At 38.9% G+C, this 20931-nt stretch overlaps 1 protein-coding gene across 11 annotated transcripts in view; it reads left to right on the forward strand.

Moving 5' to 3' along the window:
- mtd (TLD domain-containing protein mustard) overlaps positions 1-20931 on the forward strand; it is a 652551-nt gene that overhangs the window by 418836 nt on the left and 212784 nt on the right. For all 11 annotated transcript variants that reach the window (XM_083130051.1, XM_083130056.1, XM_083130052.1 and 8 more), the window contains one exon: positions 10143-10231. In XM_083130051.1, coding sequence (XP_082986177.1) covers positions 10143-10231 — 89 coding nt within the window. The remainder of the gene's footprint in view (positions 1-10142; positions 10232-20931) is intronic.

Below are 20931 nucleotides of genomic sequence, written 5' to 3' on the forward strand. Positions count from 1 at the left end.
ACATATCCTCAATACTTTGTCTTAATAATGCTTATTAAAAATCAATTTTTGCAAGTGAAAGATGTTTTCATATTGTTATTTTGCGTGTGATTAAGGATTAGGTTTATTGTTTGACTGACTTGAGATTTTAATGTTGGCTTAATCGGTGCAAAGAAGAAAGTACGACAGAAAAGCGCTGATAGGAGGGAAGCTGATATAGCTACTGCAGGTAAAATAGGGAGCCGGAACGGTCCGTTGCCATTTCTGACGAGGTGGAACTGGAAGGTTGCAGATATTCGCGAACTGCAACACCGTTCCAGTCCATTTCGAGCCCTGGTTACAACCCTTCCACCCCTGGGTGCGAATGTGTTTTGATAGAGAACTTAATGGGAATTCGTATTCAAGGATTACCAGGTTCGATTCCTGACTGTGTCCACATTGAAGCCCAGTCTCGGATTAACCTATTGGCGTTAGGCTTTTGACGAGCGCTTTACCTCTGTCCACGCGTAGGCTAACGATGTTCTGGCAACTGAAAACTACCCCATATTGTAATTTTGTGATCATGGCTGAACACGATCCGCGGTAGACTCAATATCTCAACGCCGATGGTTTCAGGTTCGATTGATTGAGTTGGAGTTTTAAGTCCACTTTATGCACGTATAGGCTAATCGGGACTGAACCTACAGTTTAAAGTGGGATCCGAACCTCCACCGGGTATCGAACCCGGGATCCCTTGATTACAAGCTACGACGATATTACTGTCCTTCTGCGTATGTCCCTCGATCAATTTAAAACCGCTGATCCTGGTCGGTGCAATTACGATAGCTCGCACAGTCACGGACACTTCTGGGTTGTAACAATCCCATAGATTTTTAATGGAATCGTTACAACCCAGGAGTGTCCGTGACTGTACAAGACGATGACGTTACCACTACGCCATCGGGAAAGCCTGAGAATAAAGTAGCTGAAAGTAATTGTTACTTTTTCGAGTAACGGCAACTATACTGCGTCACTTTATGAGCGAAGTAAGTGTAACCTGGTTATTTTTCAAAGTAACTTGCTAAACGCAGACGCGAATGACGTCCCATCAGCACACACCTATTGCTCATTATGTCTTGCACCATATGGTCTGGTATCAGTATTTGAAAAATCAATACTTTTAGATACCTCGTTGTATTTGGACTTTCACCTTGTATGAAATAAAGCCACGGCCCAAACTCTTTTCCAATCACTGCTTGTGGTTATCTTACCACTTGAAATTATGAAACGGCCAGAGCAGAAAAATATGTAAGAATCTGCTTGCATGGTGTTGCCATATGTTCGAGTTTTGTAATAAATGAAATCAGGTTCGTCTATTTGTCCCTGTTTTTACTTTCAAATGAGATATATTTCTTCATTCTTCCTCTGTTCTTCTCCTTCATACGATTCGAAGTTCACAGAACTGCTTCATTGTTGGAACATAAAACTACAATGACGGTGTCACGGTAGAGACAGCTGTCGATTGTGTTGTTTTTTTCAGCGCTGTAAGAAAATGCACAGTCAGACAATGAAAAGAGACAGTCGTTATCAAAAAGGGAATAACACATTTGAACATTGCCTGTTTATTACTCATAGTACATTCCTCCTGCATCAATACAGCAATTGGCAGTGTTGGCCAACGATTGAAACATCTACAAGTCTTCATGTGGTGTGACATGAAGATTGGACGTCACAACCTGTTGGATGTTCGTGTGTTCATCAAACGCGTAATTTCAGCAGCCGCTTCACTTTCGGGAACACGAAACAATCGCAGGGGGATAAATCTGGAGAGTAGAGAGGACGATTCAATAGACTCGCTCTTTTTCGGGCAAGGAATAGACCTACCTACTGGCGGATTAAAAATTATAGATACTCGAGTTTGAACTCCAATTAAAAATTAACTAGTAGACCTACATAAAAACGAGTTACATCAACATTTAGCTTATTCAATTCTACATTCATTTATGCTAACCATTTTTTTTGTAGAGTATACCTTCTAGTTTTTATCGTCGTGAGAATAAAAAAAAAGTTCCGCTTTATTCTGGTTTTGCAAACGATCGCTCTCTGAAATTCTATAGCGTAAATAAAAAGTTGGTTCGATCGTGTAGTAAGGTGCAGACAGAAAAGTTTTGAACACAATTTGTAATTTTCAGATTTTTAAAATTTGTCAAAAAAACAGTTATTTTCAATTTTGCGAAACAACTTTTTTTTTTTGGTATTGGGTAATCCCACAAATACAATATTGCTTTTGTTTTGAAGCTCTTTCCATCTGTTTTTAAAATCCATTATCATTGTCAATTGACATTGCGAAATTGATTTTAAACAGAATTTTATTCAACGGGTAAAGATGTACGTGGGACGCGGCAACACGCCACACAGCGATGCACGTTGAACCGTGAAAACTGCGGGCTGCACCAGCGAGACAATGCGCACTACAATTTCATGTACTGGTTAATTTTTAATTGGAGTTCAAACTCCAGTATCCATAGTTTTTAATCGGACATTCGACTGTCCGCTGGCACCGTGCATTATCGTGGAGCAGGAACCAACTGCCCGGTTCTCTTTCATAATCATTCAGAGCACTACGATAGCAACAAACAGTTACAGTTTCACCTTAACAAATACATGATGAATAATGCCTTTGTTGTCGTAAAAAAAAAAAACACATTGTCTTCACCTTTGATTTTTGGAGCTGCATTTTCTTACCTCTTGTTAAATTTTGCGACTTCCATTCTGCGATTTGTCGTTTCGTAGGAGGATCGTAGCGAAAATGCTCTGTTTCGTCCTCCACAGTAATGGAACTCGATAAATGTTTATTCCCGCAAGCAGTTTTCAGAGTGTCTTTCATGAAACTTAATGTTCACTCGGTGCTCTATGGCGGTTAGGGGGAAAGTACCCAAATTTCGCCCACTTTTTCTTTACTTCACACAAAATCTACTGCACTACACATTACAAGTAAGTAAGTATTGATCTAACCACGACAAACATTAGAATACACAAGAAATCTACAGGAATGTTAGCCAAACAATATGAGAAAAATGTATTTTCCAAAACAACACGAAACTAGTTATTTAATAAAAAAGGGCTCCAAATTTCGCCCACTGCGTAGTTTGCGTAGATATAGGTAGTACTTACAAGTAATGAAACCAAATAATACGCAATACGTAATAATTAGAAATGCATGACACCATAAGCATTTGGTTTTAACTGCAAGAGAGAACTGGAAAGGCAAGAACTAGGCTTCACTGTGAGCTACAAACATGAAATGTGAAAATAGTCTACGTAAGTGTTCTTTTAAGACCCCTGCCTAGCAATTTTCGCAGGTGAAAAGTTGATCTTTTGCTCCGTCACAAACACAATGCCCATGAAACCGAACATAGAATTTTGTACATGCAACCCACTTGAAATGGGTGGATGAAATTGGAATTCGTCATCTAGGCGAAATTTGGGTCTACTTGACACCGGTCAATGAGACTCCCGAAGTCAGAGCACAACTCAACCGCCAACAAAAAAACTGTATATTACGGCACATTTCTCACTAACTAACCATACTTATTGGTAACAGTGCAGAACCGACCATTTTCTTTTATAGATAGAGGAAGTTCCCAAGTTTGAAATTTGCTTATGATGAGGTGGCTGTTTGTTGAATCTACGGCAGAATTCGCGGTGCACTTGCACAATGGATTCACACTTCGCAAATTGTAGCACACAAACAGACTTTTCCTGTGGCGTCTTCATTTAACTGCAACTAGAAAAAAAAAGTCATTGTTAGTGCACGAATGAAACCAATTGTCCTAACAAAACTTTGAACCTTAATCTATCCAATGATGTGCTGATTATGTTTCTGTCGTGTTTTTTTGTTTGTTGGAAATAACATTTTGAAATCTGCTCCTCCCTTTTGACTAACCCGATATGGCGTATAAAACAGCTACTTTGTTCCAGATGTGGGAAGTAACGTCATGCAAGTGACGCGTCACTGAATTTGCAAGGTAATTGTAACGGTGCGTTGTGTTTTGGTTGATTTATTTGATTTTGTGTTTTAAGTCCACAGTAAGGCTAATTGGGACTGGACCTACAGCTTAAAGTGGGATCCGAACCACTATGTGCCTCCAAAGTTAATTACTCTGTGAAAACGTGCACCACAGACTAAGAGTTTCTTTTTTTTTATTTTTGTAATTGTTTGTTATTTCGCATCGCTTTTCTTCCACTTCTGGCAATCGCGGCCATGAGAATGAGTGATTATTAGATGAAATTAATGAAAGGACTCAACCGCAAAGGGAATTTCATTGATGAAATAGAAAATGAGGAGTAGTCGTCAGTGACTGCCACGCAGGAGACTCGCGTTCTATTCCCGTGGTGGGTGATCTAAGGTCGGAATTTTTCTGGCCTTGTCCCCTCATAAAACGGCTCTGGAGCTCACCCAGCCTTAATCAATGGGGTCAACCCTGTAGGGGGTAAAGACGGCCGGAGCGTGGTGCTGATCACATCGCCTCCAAAATAGCCGAGATCGAAAATACGTGTAGCCCTATCCCCACATCCCCTAAATGTGTCTTCATGGCACGGTCCTATGTGCACGGGCACTTCACCTACCTGCTACCTGCTCTCTATTCTGCTATTTTGTCTTTTTGTCACATTTTTTCTGTAAAATTTAACCGCTGATGGTAAATTTCCCTCGTAGGGAATTTCTGTGCATTCCTCGTCAGCGCAACACCTCGTTCGTTCACTGCCCAGCAACCGGTGAGCTGAGTTTGCTGTAATCCTATGACCAAGGAAACGTCACCTGCTTTTGTGCTGCCGATAACAACGGCAAAATAACTTTGCAGAAAGTGCTCACGCGATGGGGAGTGGCGATAAGCGTGCGATAATTTTAGATAGCAACATTGGCGATAAGGTTACAGTAAGGTGACTTCCTCTTTCCCACCGCAGTGTGGAAATGGTTATTGTTCGTCATTGTTCATTATATTGCTAAGAATAGGAAACCAGAAGAGGGACCACGTAACCAAATGGTTAGCACTCTTCCCCTTGGTGCGAGCGGTCCCGAGCTCGATTCTCGGTGGGAGCTCAAAACAAGTTCGGTGTTGACCCAGCACTCGGTAGCGTATTTGCGATTTAATTTCGGAAGGTATACTTATAGGCCTTAGGCTTTCTTTTTTGTGGGATTCAAATTTGTGTTACCAGTCAGTAAACTAAACTAGTAAACATTTGTTATAACCAGGGAACGGATTTATATGTAAATACATATTTATGTATGAAGCTGAAATCCGATATATTTGTATTATATTTGCGCATCATGGCATGTAGACTTGAAAAACAGAGCTCTTAGCTATAGCCTCCGACGTTCGTGACGGAGTGGGTCACAGCGCGCTACTATGCCAAGGGTCGGGTTGGGCATGGGTGTTCTATGTGAGTGTCCCTTCATAAATTTCATATCACTAATCCTAATCTTCAAAAAAGTGGCAGAAATGCAAAGTAACATAAACCAAGTCAATAAAAAAATCAGTTTTAAAACGGCGACAGAGCACGTTAAGGTGATCTGATACCCCAGAAGAAAAAGTAAAAAAATCAACAGTTAGGTCAAGAAAGTTAAGAAATTATGCTTGTGGTCAAGAATTTTTGCTATTATTTTTACAGTATAGTGAATTTACTTTGTTAGCTGTACTGGGATTTGATAAAATTGAATATTTGGAAATCTACATTTGTTTGTGGTTAAAATGTGTTCACTTTGTTTCTTAAAGAACTACATTATTGTATGTGTGAAGTTTTGTAAAAATATTAAATGTGGCCATTCCCCATCCAAAATTATGTTTTTATTTAAGTACAGCTTCAGTTTTCATCGTAACTGGCCTTGTGGTCGTGGTTTTTCATTGAATAAAAATATATATTTTCTTAATTTCCAACTATACCTAAGTAAGGTCGATTAAATAAATGTTGAGAAAAAGGGGGAAAAAATGCCAAGAAAAAATTAAAGAAAGGGCAAGAAAAAGTCATGAAAAGGTCAATAATTTTGGATTTGTTATTTCGGTTATTTGTGCATTTTCCTCGTCAAGCCTGCGTAACCTTACGGAGTCATAATTATCTCCAGAACCTACTTTCGATCTGCAAGGTTCGAATCCTTTTCTTTGCACGGATGTTCTTTGTCAGTGCCCCTTCAGCACTTTCATCTAATCATCATCCAACCTCATCATTGCCATTGGCCAAACGTGGCACAAAAGCAACGTACGAACAAATACTAACTTGCAGTAAAGTGAACAGTGCCAGTGTCACAGTTTTATGGTACTTCGTCGTTAAAAAAAAAGGACATTGTGTTGGAGCATTGAAGAGGTTATACGATCGCAGTCTAGAACAAATGCAGCAATATTCATCAGGACATTTAGAGACAAATGTCACTGTAGACGATTTGAAATTCTTATAAATCTTAATGCCCATGTGAAAAATGAATTTGCGCTTTTGGTGCACGCTTATTTCTTAATTCAGAATGCAGTGCTGTGTGTCTACTGGCACACGTATTGCTTTCTTTCCCTACACACAAATTTGTATTCAAATGTATTCTGCCTGATCTTTACCTGCTTAGTAAATGAATTATTATTCGTCTATTTATGGGTAAAATGTATATGTCTGACTACCGTGCGAGAGACCCGGGTTCGATCCCGGGGAGAACCGGGATTTTTTCCACCTGTTCCGGCGCTCACCCAGCGTCGTATAAAGCGGGTACCTGGAGGAAACTGAGGAGTAAAGGCGGCCGGGGCATCACATCATCCCCACCTTCGGCCGTGGGCAACGCACAGGGGGGCACTTTATGGGTAAAATGTTCAGCCGAATTACATGAGACGGCGAGTAGTCCAAGTGCTAATGCATCCAAATATTTAAAAGAAAGTCATTTGGTCGATAGACCAATGTTTGCTATTTGGATTTGATGCACAGTACCTGGAGTCCTATCACACACACTATTTAGAGTAAGGGGGTCGGAGGGGTCCCCCCCCCCCCGAAAGACTTACCAAGTTCTTAAATGAAATAGGCAACATACTTGTTTACCTTTCGTTATAATTGAGTTATTTGTTTCCACTGAACTTACGGGAAGGTAAGAATTAGATTGGGATCATACCGCTTTGTATTGATAGCGCCTGCAAAAATGAACGCATAGTACTACTATTAATAATATACATGAATATAATAATGAGGAATTTTACTCTTAATGAGCTTGACTGTACCCCTTTTTGTTATTCAATAAGTAATCAATTTTTTGGCAAATTTTCGTGCCAGGATAGTTGTTTTTATACAAGTTTTGTATGTATATTAACTAGACACAAGCTAGATAATGAATTCGTGCTCTTATACAGGGTATCTACCAGTGAAGAAAGTCATGGAAGTTCAGAAAAAGTAAAGAAATCAACAAGTAGGTCTATAAGTCAATAAAATGTCAAGAAATTATGCTGGTGTCCAAGAATTTTTGCTATTACAATGACCGATTGATTTAGTTTATTTTACTTCACTTTTCTGCCCCTTTGGCTAATCGCGAAGGTGAGGATGAATAGTGGTAAGATAAGATGCATGAAGGGACAATCACAAATATATGGGGACAACACGAGCTCCTCATAAGATTATACTGGCTGTGAGTACAGATGTCAAAGCCTCGCCAGTCTGCCAAATGCCGTCCAGGGTGCATTAATAGATAAAGCAAGTCTAATTCTGTTGTTAAATACAGCTTCAGTTTTCATCTTAACTGGCCTCTTGGTGGGAGTTTTTCATTAATTAAATACAGCATTCTTAATTGCTAATTTCCAACTTTACCTAAGAAAGGGTTGTAGCTATAAATAAAGTATTAAAGAAGGTTAACAAAAAACGATAAAGAGGTCAAGAGAAAGTAATGAAAAAGTCAAGCATTTTGGATTTGTTATTTTGGTAGACACTATCGTCTTGCATAATCTTTTTGCCTATTAATGCATAATAATCTGATTTTGTTATTGTTAATGATAGACATTGATCTCATGAACCCATTAATTATAAGCATGATTATTTTCATTATTATTGTAGATCGGATCCATCCTGAAATATATTTCTGGATAGATGCGCACACACTCTCTCTCTCTCTCTCCTTTTAACACGCCCGAGGAAAGGGGGGCGGCGGGATTCTGCACGTGGGAATGTTGACATTGAGGAAAACCATTTCTGTTATAATTGCGTGACGTTACTGATTTCAAAGCGTAAGTAGCGCCTCATGTGATAACGCGTGTCGTCACATGTGATGCATCCTTGAAGGTCATCGATCGACCTTCGTCTAGTCACTGGTTCACCCTTCCATGACCTTGTAATCTGAAGATACAGTGAGTGTGCTCATGCTTGCACTAGGGCATCAAGTGCGAGTGGAGGAAACAGGAAAGTGTAGCTTTGAAAGATTGTGAGACAGTTTCAGCTGTAGAAATCCATCATCTGCTTATATGTAATCGTGAATCAATTCCGAGACACTCCAGTAATTGTATGCAACGGCTTGGTGGCCATTAGGGTGCCATCTTTAGGTTTCTGCGCATGCGAACAAGAACGAAAAGCGTGTGAGGGGGAGTTCCGTTCGTTACGTCAGGTGACTTATGTGCCGTGGCGTTGCGCTGTCGCCTTCCTGCGCATGCGCAGACAGTGTTCCCACCCGTTTTGCAAAACCAAATTCCCTGATTTTTCCAGATTTTTCGGGTAAGTTCAAATAACTTTCCAGGCCACTCTATAATGAACTAACATTATATTTTGAACTTTGCATGTTGATGAAATAAATCTCGTTTATTCAACATTGTTGAAAATAAATTACAAAAATTAAAAGAATATATGTATGTGTTTGAAATATTTCCCAAGACAAACCCGCTGGGAGAAAAAAAAGTGAAATGCGTTTTTCAGTTTCCAATCCTGGCACCAAGAAAAAATATTTAACTTTCCTGACTTATCCAAAGTTTTGGACGTGTTCATAAAGTTCCTGGACTTTTGCATGGCCTCCTAAACTGATTTATCTGTCATTGGCAGGGTTTTGCAGGTCAACGGGAACCCTTCCTGTACTTGTGTGAACAAGCTGTCACATGGTTCGCTATGAACGAAAAGTCAATTCCATATCCACACCCACACATCGTTAACCTCCTATTTATTTTCAATATATATGATACTATAGGATATTCTAAAAATCATGTAAACATTCAAAATCGTCTCATTTTCTGTAGACGTAGTTTTATTGTGTAGGCATGTGTACTACTATATAGGGCATCAAGCCATTACTTGTATTAATAATGAACTAAATGAAACATTGTACGGCTTAAATGTAACCCTATTAAGATAATAAATAATAATAAAATCAGGGCTGTTGCGGAAATAACCCAGTTTTATTAGAGAAGTAGGATTTATTTAGATTGTGTCCGTGGGTGTTTGGACAGCCGAAGAGTGCGAATGGGATTCCATCATCTACTGATCAAGTATTTCATATTAGACAGACCATACTGAGGCAGATACTTGAAAAATGTAAGAATATGAATATAATATGCATAAACTGTTTATTACCTTTATAGAGCATATGATTCCCTTAAGAGAGAGAAATTATATAATACATTAGTGGAGATTAGAAATTAAAAAAATAAAGAAACGAAAGAAACTAGTTGATGTGGTAAGAGTATACCTTAACAAAACAGAAAGTAAAGCCCGTGTCTGATAAATTTAAAAGTCATGATTGGTTTCAGATGCCTTATTACCTTTGCTTTTTAAATTTAGCGGGGTGTAAGGTGGGACCCTTTTTGAGGACACACAATTGTCAACCTCCCTTCCATGTGGACTGCATTTTACAGACTATTGAGGCTCTGCCGCCTTGACTCACAGCCAGTGTAATCTGTGTGGGAACTAGTCTCAATTAGTCTATCTATGCATAAAGTGGACTTAAAACAAATACAACTCAAATTCATTAGCCAATCTTACTGTATTATATAGACAATTAATCATTTGATGGCAATTTAACCACTGTATTTACGTTGTTGTTAAGATAGTTTGTTCCTAAGGGTATAATTTGAAGGACAATGTTTCTCTCAACAACTACAGTCACATTCTACGCTGACGTTGTGCATGCAGTCTTGTGTGAGATGCTTAAAACATGTTTTTATTGAAGTATCGTGTTCTTATTATTTCAGAAGGAACTGATGGCACAAGAGACCCCTCTTCCCCCGCCGACAAGAAGATGGGGAAGAATGCGCAACCTCTGAACACAGCCACCTACACGGTAAGTATTTCTAGCTGTTTTCTCTAATGTTCCGTTGGCGAATGAATATCTTGCTCTCGCACCATTTCATCACCCAAGAATAAGCTCAGTTCATTTATGCCCTTTACTTCAGACCTCATCTGTTTCCTTTAAAGAATTCAAAATATGGAACCTTCGATACACATGCGGACAGACCCAGACCTGCCTAAGCAATTGAAAAATATCGTAGCACAGTGCAACACATACCTGTACATCATTGTTCATTCACCGAAAACGATAATCATATTCTGCCAAATAATAAGATGCGGTTGAAACATAATGCTTTCTACCTACTTACTACTTAAATTGAAGACGTAGCATGTGGTTTCTTCTTTTACATTGCTTCTAAATGCAGTGTTTTCGTTAAAAAATCCAAGTAGCACCGATTTTTAGATCGTCTATTAAGGCTCTGTCCGAAAGGTACAAAGTGCAGACTTGAAGTATGGTCTTGGCGGAAGTGACGTCACCTAGTTCAGTTCGAGAGCGCCAAGAACAGAAGGACGCAAGTGCACAGCTCGCAGTGCAGATGGTTGGTGACTAGGTCACGTGGTTTCCACACTCGTTGTTCATTTGTTTAAAATCACGGAGGTAGAAAGCGAGCAGCACAGGTAGATATACGTTATGGGCCAGCAAGTTGTTGGTTATAGTTCTTCTAATGTGTGGAAATGTATGTGTACGAGCATTTGAAAATACTATGTGATTTCTATTGTGAAAAACAAGTGTTTAAATGGCGAGGAAAACAACGAGTACTCAGTTTTATCTCCTGATCGTATTTGGCGCTGCAGTCGAAGTGCAGTTCGAAAGACTTTCACTTCCAGTCCACGACTTGAAGACCGCACTCCAAGACCATACTCGGAGGATGCTCGCTTCAAGCACGGTCTTGCACCTTTCGGACACGGCCTCAATAAACATTGCTTCTACAAAGTGAAAGTTGCAGCATGGCTGCCGAACGTGGCGCTACAGCGAATTGAAGCGTGCACTTCTCGCACCTTCCACCTTTCCCCTCCAACTCCACCTAGGCCACGGATTCGGGCTCTAACGACACGGGTGTTCCGCGGGTGAATCAGTACTGTAGGCGGCGTTTTCGGACACGGCCTTGCCTACATAGTCGAAGAAGTGCATCCATCTTGTCCATGTTCAACGTACGAGCTTACGAGCGTGCAGAAAACGAGGAACAGTTTCCATGTCCAGCCAGACGCGAGGACCCGAAACTACTTCTCCCCCACCCACATACCTTTTCCCGCTGCGAGCTGGAAAGAGAGAGGCCTGTGAATGGATGACTGTAGTAGCGAAGAACACATAGCATTGTACATATGGCAGTATTTTACTCCTTCTCTTGGGAATATCAGGCTTACGATGGCGTAGAAAAACACATGAATGGAAACGGGGCAGGTTGAAGGTTTTGTTTGTGTTAGGAAAAGTCAAAATGCCCATTTGATTAGCCGTAACTTGAAGTTGTTTGTCTATAAGGAAAACATGGGATGGGAGTCTATAAATAATTACTCATCATTAGAGAGCGGAAGTTGATGACCTAAAAAAATATAGGTATATGACCTATAGAATGTCCTAAAAAAATGGGAAAAAATGACGTAAAAATTGCATAAAATGACCATTAAATTTCTTAGTTTCAGGTTAAAAATTGAAATGAAAAGGAAATTAAACAAAATGCAATCTGGCTAAAAAAAAAAGGGCACCCAATGATACCACATGCACATTCAATTAAAATATGCAACGAGGATTTCCAATGGAAACAACCAAATAATTTTAAAAAAATTTAATTAAAAAATCGTATACACTGAGTGAATTGGTGTAAAATGCATTAATTCACCTTGGTGAAAAGACTCAAGAATATTACCAAAATGAAAGAAGTGACAAAATATGACTAAACAATACACCGAATATTGCGAAAAATGACGGGAAAGTGTAGAAAATCGGGGAAAATTACCTAAAACCTGAAAATTGGCAAAAAATGCACTTTAAAATTACATTTTTTGGGTTCTAGACGAAGTGTAATATTGTGTATATATAATGGGCATCTTGTCCGAGATGTCAGAAAAAGGATGTCATTTCATCAACTTCCGCTCCCTACTCATCATATTGTTTACAGATCATATCTAGCTTAATTAATCAGCTTTAAAAACTGCTTCCACTTGTAACTTGGGGAGAAGTTCATACTCTCTCATACTGTTTGGGTTCTTTTAGTAGCGGTGGCCCATTCCGACTATACTGAAATTAATGCATGCCTGGTGCGAAACTGTCCATCTTCGCCTCAAGTCCAAGTGTTGTACCCTTGACACTCGAGACGAGATTACCTACATGTAACAATAATACGAAAGTGATAAAACACAATGCGAAAGCGACATTCGGTACAATGAATTTATAGAAATTGCATTAGTCATAATTAATTGTACAGAGACATGTTGATTAGATCTCGGATTATATAAATAACCTGGGATACTTTAGGCTATCGTAGGCGGGACCCGCAAGAAAGAACATAGTCCTTGATCTCGCCAATGAGTTGCATTCTATATATACGTAAGGCACTGTACATGAACTTCAAGTGCGTAGATAAACATGTCCATATCTCAAATTTATCTACAAAGTTTCGATTAGCACATGACATAATGTAAAATCGTAATGAGTTGGTTGTGATCGTGTAGCATGAGCCACTTCGCCGGTTGGTTTAAGACCTTGCGAGGGTTCCCCAAACAGTTCTCGAGGCTGCAGTACTTCCAGAGCAACGATGATGGCGGCGATGATGATGATGATGAAGTGGAGGTTTTCTCCAGGGTTGAGAAGAAACCGGTCATCAGGTCGCCGTCAGAGATTTGGAACATTCAGCTATTTCCTTTGGAGGTAACCAATACTGTTCATGTTATTTGATTTTTATTATTTAGCGTCGCTTTTTCTGTCACTTTGACTAATCGCGGCTGATGGGATGAGTTATGATATGATGAAACGACACTCACAAAGATCACACATGCCCAGGCCGGGATTAGAACCTGGAACCCAAGGCGCCGTAAAGCGGTGTGCTAACCACCGCCGTGGAGGTCATCCAAGTTACTTGTTAGTAGTTTTGTTTGTGTTCAGAATCTTGTTAAGAGAACTACCTTATCTCGTGAATGAGGAACCACGTATCGTTTTCGGTGTCATCTTGGGGCGATCTCGTCTCAACTTGGAAAAGTTTATTTGAAGTTCATTTATTCTCCGAGTCTCTAATCGATACTGGAAGTGCAGTATAAAATATAATCCGAACTATAGTGCCCGCTCTGACAAGCTGGAAATCAAATAAACATTAGTGTGTGCATTAAAAAATTCAATTACACAGTGTGTGTACAAAGTTTTGGGACAGATCAAATTTTTCACATCAGACAGACACTTGAGAAAAAGTGGGAATACAATCAAAACGTCCATCATCTATTCATTGATTTTAAAAAAGCATATGATTCATTCAAAAGAGATAAACTATATATTATATTTGTCGAGTTTGGAGTACCTAAGAATTTTGTTAATATGATAAAAAAAAGTATGCACCAGTGAAACAGAAAGTAAAATTCGTGTGGATATTAATATGTCTGACAAATTTACAATTCATGATGGGTTAAAACAAGGAGATGCACTATCTCCATTGCTCTTTAACCCTTAACTGCTGAGGTGGGGTTTGAGCTACCCCACGAATATTTTGAAGTGACTGTACTTACATATTAGGGAGAATTCACATCTGATACCAGGAATGCTGAGTACCTTTCAGTCGGTTCTCTAGCAGCTGTGCGAGGATGAGGTTGTGTTGACCTGTGTAAACAGTCCGCTGAAATATTGTTGCATATACACAGTGAAGGGGCAAATTTTCGTGATATCATTTCTAATTATAATTTAGTTTAATATAATTCATCTTATGGAATATTATGTACCTCTCTTTATAGTTTAACATATGAAGGGCCAGGGGGAAAAACGATGAATGTTCATTCGAGACGATTTGCCAGGAAATGAAAAACAAAGTATTTCTTTCCATAAGTACGTTAATATATGCCAAAACAATAATGCGTTTTTCGGGCACTTCTCATCGTTTCCCAACCAAGGCCGTTCTCATTCTTATAGTACAGCTTCTGAACTATCAGATGGCGCTGCGATCTCAAAATGGGCGAAAAATCGACATTCATCGTTTTTCCCCCTGGCCTTTCATATAAGTAACATTTTTGTGCAATATAAACTGCATGAAAAATGCATCAGTGTAATCTGATTGTAGAATATTTTATCATTCTTTATATCTATGTCCTAATAATCAATATTTTGTAAGACTTAGGATTTTTTCCTTCTTTATGAGCTGCAAAAATTAAAAAAATGTGAAGAAGTGCATTTTTTCCGTTTATTTTTTTATTTTGAAAGAAAATAGCAATTATGTGTATTTATTGTAATGTTTTGTCTACATAAGTGATTTAGTTATGTTAATTAAAATCAACTTCATTCATTATTTTCTTTTTGAAATATATTCACAACCATTCCTTTGTGAGGACATTTTTTTGTTCAGGGTTTGTCTCACCCCACCTCATCAGTTACGTCTCAAAAAATCCACCTCACCATCTAAGGGTTAATTTTGCCTTAGAATACTCTGTTAGGAAGGTAAAAGAAACTAATGAAGGACTAAAATTAAATGGTGTAACTCAGCTATTAGCATATGCAGATGATGTAGACTTACTGGGGGATGATGTAAATACAATTAAGAATAATGCTAAAACATTTTTCAAAGAGCTAAAGAGATAGTTTTGGAAGTTAGCAGAGAGAAAACTAAATATATGCTTACAGGCCGAAACAAAGTGTTAGGTAAAAATCAAAACCTAATTCTTGATAACAACTCGTTTGAACCAGTTTCCAAATTCAAGTGTTAAACAACTCGTTTGAACCAGTTTCCAAATTCAACTATTTAGGAGTAATACTAACAAATGAAAATGATATTAAAGAAGAAATAAAAAGCAGGCTTAATTCAGGAAATGCATTTTACTTTTTCCTTCATAAACTTTTGTCTACTCGTTTAATATCTAAGAAACTAAAAGTTAAGATACACAAAACAGTAATTTTGCCTGTAATATTATATGGATGCGAAACTTGGTCCCTTACATTAAAAGAGGAACATAAATTGAGAGTATTTGAAAATAAGATCCTTGGGAAAATATTTGGACCTAAAAGGGATGAGGAGACAGGTGAGTGGAGAAGGTTACATAATTTAGAAGTACATAATTTGTATTCATGTCCAGATATTATTAGAATGATTAAATCAATAAGACTTAGGTGGGTAGGCCATGTGGCTCGAATGGGAGAGGAAAGAAGAGTTTACAGGATTCTTGTTGGAAAACCTGATGGTATGAGACCAGTTAGTAAGATCAAGACGGAGATGAAGGGATAATGTTGAGATGGACCTAGGGGAAATTGGCGGGATGGAAAAGAGAATATAGATCTTACTCAGGATATGGACAAATGGAAGGCCTGTGTTGCTGCAGCCATGAACCTTCGGGTTCAAGAAGGCTAGAGTGTTAGCTAGTTAGTTATAAAAAGTGTGTGCGTGAAATAAATGACACTTGTTTTGTTTATTCTTCGACATACATCCCTTCTATCTGTGCACACTGATTTGCACGGTCATACAACTTATGGATGCCTCTGTATAAGTCCTTCCTTTGCGATGGTGTTTCGTGTATTGTCACGGTTTTCTGGGTGTCCGCTATCGAGTCAAGGAGACGCTCTTTCAAGTTGGATTTCACTTCTGGAAAGAAAATGTAATCAGTAGGTGCTAAGTCTGGCGAATACGGAGGGTTTGCAAGCACAGTCGTGCTTTGAACAAAAACACCTTATCCAATTCCGCGTTGTCGTGCAAAAGGAACGAGTCACAGATTAACACAGGCCCGGTTTAACACGTCAAATTCTTTTTAGGTGCCTTTACATTACAAATTTGTACATTGCATTCACAGTTTCACAGTTGGAAAGTCTGCGACGTGTTACACCGGGCATGTGTGAACCTGGTGACTGGTTCCTTTTGCACGACAACGCCCCGTCAATGGTCAAACAAAGCATGACTGTCCTTAACAACCCTCCGTATTCGCTAGACTTAGAACCTGCTGATTACATTTTGTTTCCATGAGTGAAATTCCACTTCAAATGGCATATCTTCGACTCGATTTCGGACACCCACATAACCGTGACGAGAGGACAACATCTTCAGAGACATCCAGAAATTTGTATGCCCATTCAAATCACTGTGTGCAATTTGAAGGGATGTATATTGAAGGATAAACAATAAAAGTGTCATATCTTTCACGCGTATACTTTTTATAGCGCCAGTCCTAAAACTTAGTAGAATCACTGTGTATGTACCGTCACCGGCAATAAAGAGGGGACACCTATATCCTGAAATACTCGCTTGCCTGCATGACGTTATGTGTCGCCAAAGTCTACAGCGATTAGCAGATTGTAATAGCAAATTTTCAATGGCAACATCTACCACCGCCGTACACACACACACACACACACACACACACCCACCCACACACACACATACACACAACACCATACAGGGAAACGAGTACTTCAGGATATAGGTCTTCCATCTTTATTGTCGATGATTGTACACTTCCAAACTTTTCGTTGCCAAGACGCTCGGCTGTCGATATGTGAAACGCTCAACACTTGGTGTCTTTGGTAATGGACTAATCACTGTGATGAAGGCATGATCAATCTTAATGTAATTCATCTGCAGACTGAACAATCTCCACTGGGCATGTTGATGGACCGGAACTGCCTTATACAGTGCGTTTCACTGTGGAGTCTTCCGCGAAGCGGCAGCTAACACGCCGGGCGGAGGGATGGCGTCTGCCGGCATTTAGACCCACAGCTGTACGCTGACTTTTGCACCGGACGCGTCCGTGCTTCAGTGTCCACATAACTCTTGTCCATTTTGCACGTGTTTGTGAAGTGTTAAGGTGTTAACAAGTGTTTTGGATTGTTTTTTTTTTAGTTTACGTATTACTGGTGCTTTTCTGCTGTCTAATATTGCCACGTACAATTTAAAACGACTCTTACGTCTTTACGAATTCTTGTAGGGAAGTCAGAAGGCGTTTAGGAGCAAAATTCCCAGACGTTCGTTCCACACAGGGACAACTCCATTTATTCTTTACGTTCTCATGTGTAAGGTATATATTATATAAAGACGTATTCTCCGAAATCTCATCTTTACATTGATGTACGATGTACATCACAATTTTGTTTTGTAACTGCTGTCACGATTCTTAAAGTTACCCTCTGCAATGGGAAACTCGATGGATTTGGATAGGAAAAACCACGTATTTATTTGTTTAGACTCAAATCCAGCTTGTCGTCTGCTGGAACGTCACACTAATATGGCCCATTGAAGAAAATACAGGGGGCTTCAGAACTACCGATCAGTGGCAGTGGACATGGAGCAGTCCTCCCATTTTTTGCCTGCGCACTATGGCCCCCTTAACCCCTTAATGCTATGCCTCGTCTACAAAGAAATAATAGAAATTTTCCTTGTGCCCCCCTCCCCCCTTAAATTGCCGCTGCTGATTTCGATGTATAAATGATGCCTTGCAGCATGGTGTTCTTTCTGCGGCCTCGGTTCAGAAAATTTTGTCACAGGAAAATCGTCCCTGTATAAAGAGTTGAAAATTATCCAAAAAATGCTTTTTCCTTTGGGGCAATTTTTCCCGTCGCCTTTTTTTGTGCGGCTTCTTCCGACATTTTTTCCTTTGCAAAATTTGGCATTACGAACCTCAAAACTCACAAGTGAAACTGCAAGTGAAATAGGTTAGCCGAAGTTTGCCAAAAACAAAAATATTAGTTTTAAAAAAACGACATTTTATCAGAAAGAAATCATACATTCTAGAAATCCAGCTGCTTGCAACTTTGACTGTAGAGCCATTCACAGCGACAAATAACAACGCTCGTACTGTTTAATCCTTCATTCGATTTCGTGAAATTTCAAATGGAACGCCCCTATTCGTTTTACATATTTGGATTCCGTGTTGAAAAAGAAGTAGGCTATTTTTCGTTCGAAAAATTTTGTAAAAGAATTGCAAACTTCAAACATTTTTAAAGATTTGGTAGTTTCAGATTTATTTTGTTCCCTTTATGTAATAACAGTTTTGGTTTCCGTTGGGAACACTGCATAAAAGATTGAAATAGTAGGGATTGTGAATTGTCATGTGCTGTTATTTATTTTGAATTACCTATGGATTTGAAGGGATAAGGCTTTGAATATTTCAAAGACGTTCAACACCATGCTTCCGTTATGTTCGTGAAAACGTGACTTTGTGTTTTATTAAATCTACGAAGGATCTGAGATGTGATTACCCGTACCATATTTGTGTTGGAGAGAAATAATGTAAATGTCTCTACTGTATCTTGGCAGGGTACCAATGATTTAGGAGTATCACGTTTGTCGAATTGAGAAGTAGGTTTGTAAAATGGTGCGTTTGTCAATACAAGCAAAAGTTGATATCATTCTGCTTTACGGTGAAGCACATCAAAGTGTTGAAGCTACATGACCTTTGTACAGCAATCGATTCGAGGACCGAGATACTCCAGGCATTGCAACCTTCTACCGCATTAAATGGACAAAAGTACAGAGTTTTTGGTAAATATTCTGCCAGGGCTGTTAGAAGAAGAATTTCCACTGCACCAGCGCTGCAACATGTGGTATCAACATGATGGTTGTCCAGCTCACTACTCCATTCAGGCTCGAGCCATGTTGGACACAAAGTTTCCTGGTCGATGGATAGGACGTGGAGAACCCGTTTCTTGGCCAGCTCGTTCACCCGATCTCACGTCGCCTGATTTCTGCCTTTGGGGACTACTTAAAGAAAAGTGTTACCACGAAGTTCCAACAACGCCAGAAAACATGCGGCAACGAATTGTTGATGCTTGTGCCTCTATCACTCCTGACATTTTGGGACGAACAGTGTGGAGCTTCAGACATCGTGTTTTGAAATGCATTGAAGAGAACGGTCATCGTTTTGAATATTTGCTCCTTTAAACATTTATTTGTGTACCTCAAATGATAACTAATTTGTAGTAACATACTTAATTTTGTTGTTCATATGAAATTGTTCCTTGAAACCAAAGAGTTGGAACAAATTAATATTATTTATTGTTACACAAAAACATAAATTGCAAACAATTTTCTTTTGTCGAATTCTTTGCACACATTTTTTGAATAAAATTCGTTTATGCAATGTTCTCAACGGAAACCAAAACTGTTATTACATAAAGGGAACAAAAACAATCTGAAACTACCAAATGTTTATAAATGTTCGAAGTTTGCAATTTTTTTACAAAATTTTTCGAACAAAAAATACTTGTTTTTCAACACGGAATCCAAATATGTAAAACGAATGTGGGTGTTCCATTTGAAATTTCACATTTACCCCCCCCCCTATAATTTTGACAAGTCAGCATAGAGAAGAGGTGAAAGTCCCTTTAACCTCTTCCAAACAAGAAACACATATACACACTTAAAAATGTTACCTGTGTGCGTGTGTAAGAAACACTTGAGTCCTCCCGCCCAATAAAATCCCAGACACGCCACTACTCGTGAACGCTCCAACGATAACTGTTGTGATCTTTAGTTAGAAATTATCCCGCAGTTAGAAATCATTATTGTTATTATTTATCGCAGCCTTCCTTCAAAAGTAATAATTTATAACTGAGCGCAGGTTTTCATAAAGCAGTTAATTAGCATAACGGTATTAATTCTGCTGGAACCCGCGGAACATTATAAATGAGTTTACGAGACTCGACCGCTGTTACGGCTTCAGAATAATGGCGAGTTTATTTACAACCGCCGTAAAACAAAAGTTTACATCCTGAGGAAACCATCCTTCTTGCATCCCCCTTCTCCCCTCCAGTTTTCAGCTGTAACCGCCCCCTCCCCCTTACTCACTCACTGGTGCATCCATTCCCTACTAAATGCTTGCAATCAATATGGTGACCCCAGCTGTTGGCAGGTTGCCAAAACCGATAAGCCGAGATGACAGCCGGGCCCTCATATCTACCGACAGTTACGTTGCCCAGGTCCATCTGCGATACAGAATATGCTTATCTACCCCTTTTGGTTGGCATGTATTTGTCCAGGGGGCGCTAGACCCCCCCCCCCCTTCCGAGAAATTTACCATGGTGCAAATGTAAATTAAAAATAAATACTTGTTTAACGTTTGTTGTGAATCAATTTTATATTGACAGTAGTTTAAGAAAGTTAATGATGATAATATTGCAATTAAATTCAGTTTTACGCTATTGTTATTAAATTTAAATTCTACATTCGAGTGTCGTACTCCTGGCGTAAATAACATAATTCATCTTTCATGTTATCTTAATTATGTTCCTGCTTATGTAATGGTGTAATTACAATGTTCAACACTGTAGTTGGGCATGCCTTAGTTGTTATTGTTGTTAAAAGTAAATACGTGTGTATATATATATATATATGTGTAGAAAACTGCTCGTATGTAAATACACATCTTCATATGACGTCATAATCGATGATATTTTGTATTTTAATCTAAAAATGTTATTTTTATTTTTCATATTTTTACATATATTAGCTTTTAGCATATATTTTTAGTTATTTTTACATATAATTTCGATATTTTCAAACACTTTAAGGCATATATTCCATA

This window comes from Lepisma saccharinum, chromosome 10 (assembly GCF_977018435.1).
Source record: "Lepisma saccharinum chromosome 10, izLepSacc3.1, whole genome shotgun sequence".
Taxonomy (NCBI): domain Eukaryota; kingdom Metazoa; phylum Arthropoda; class Insecta; order Zygentoma; family Lepismatidae; genus Lepisma; species Lepisma saccharinum.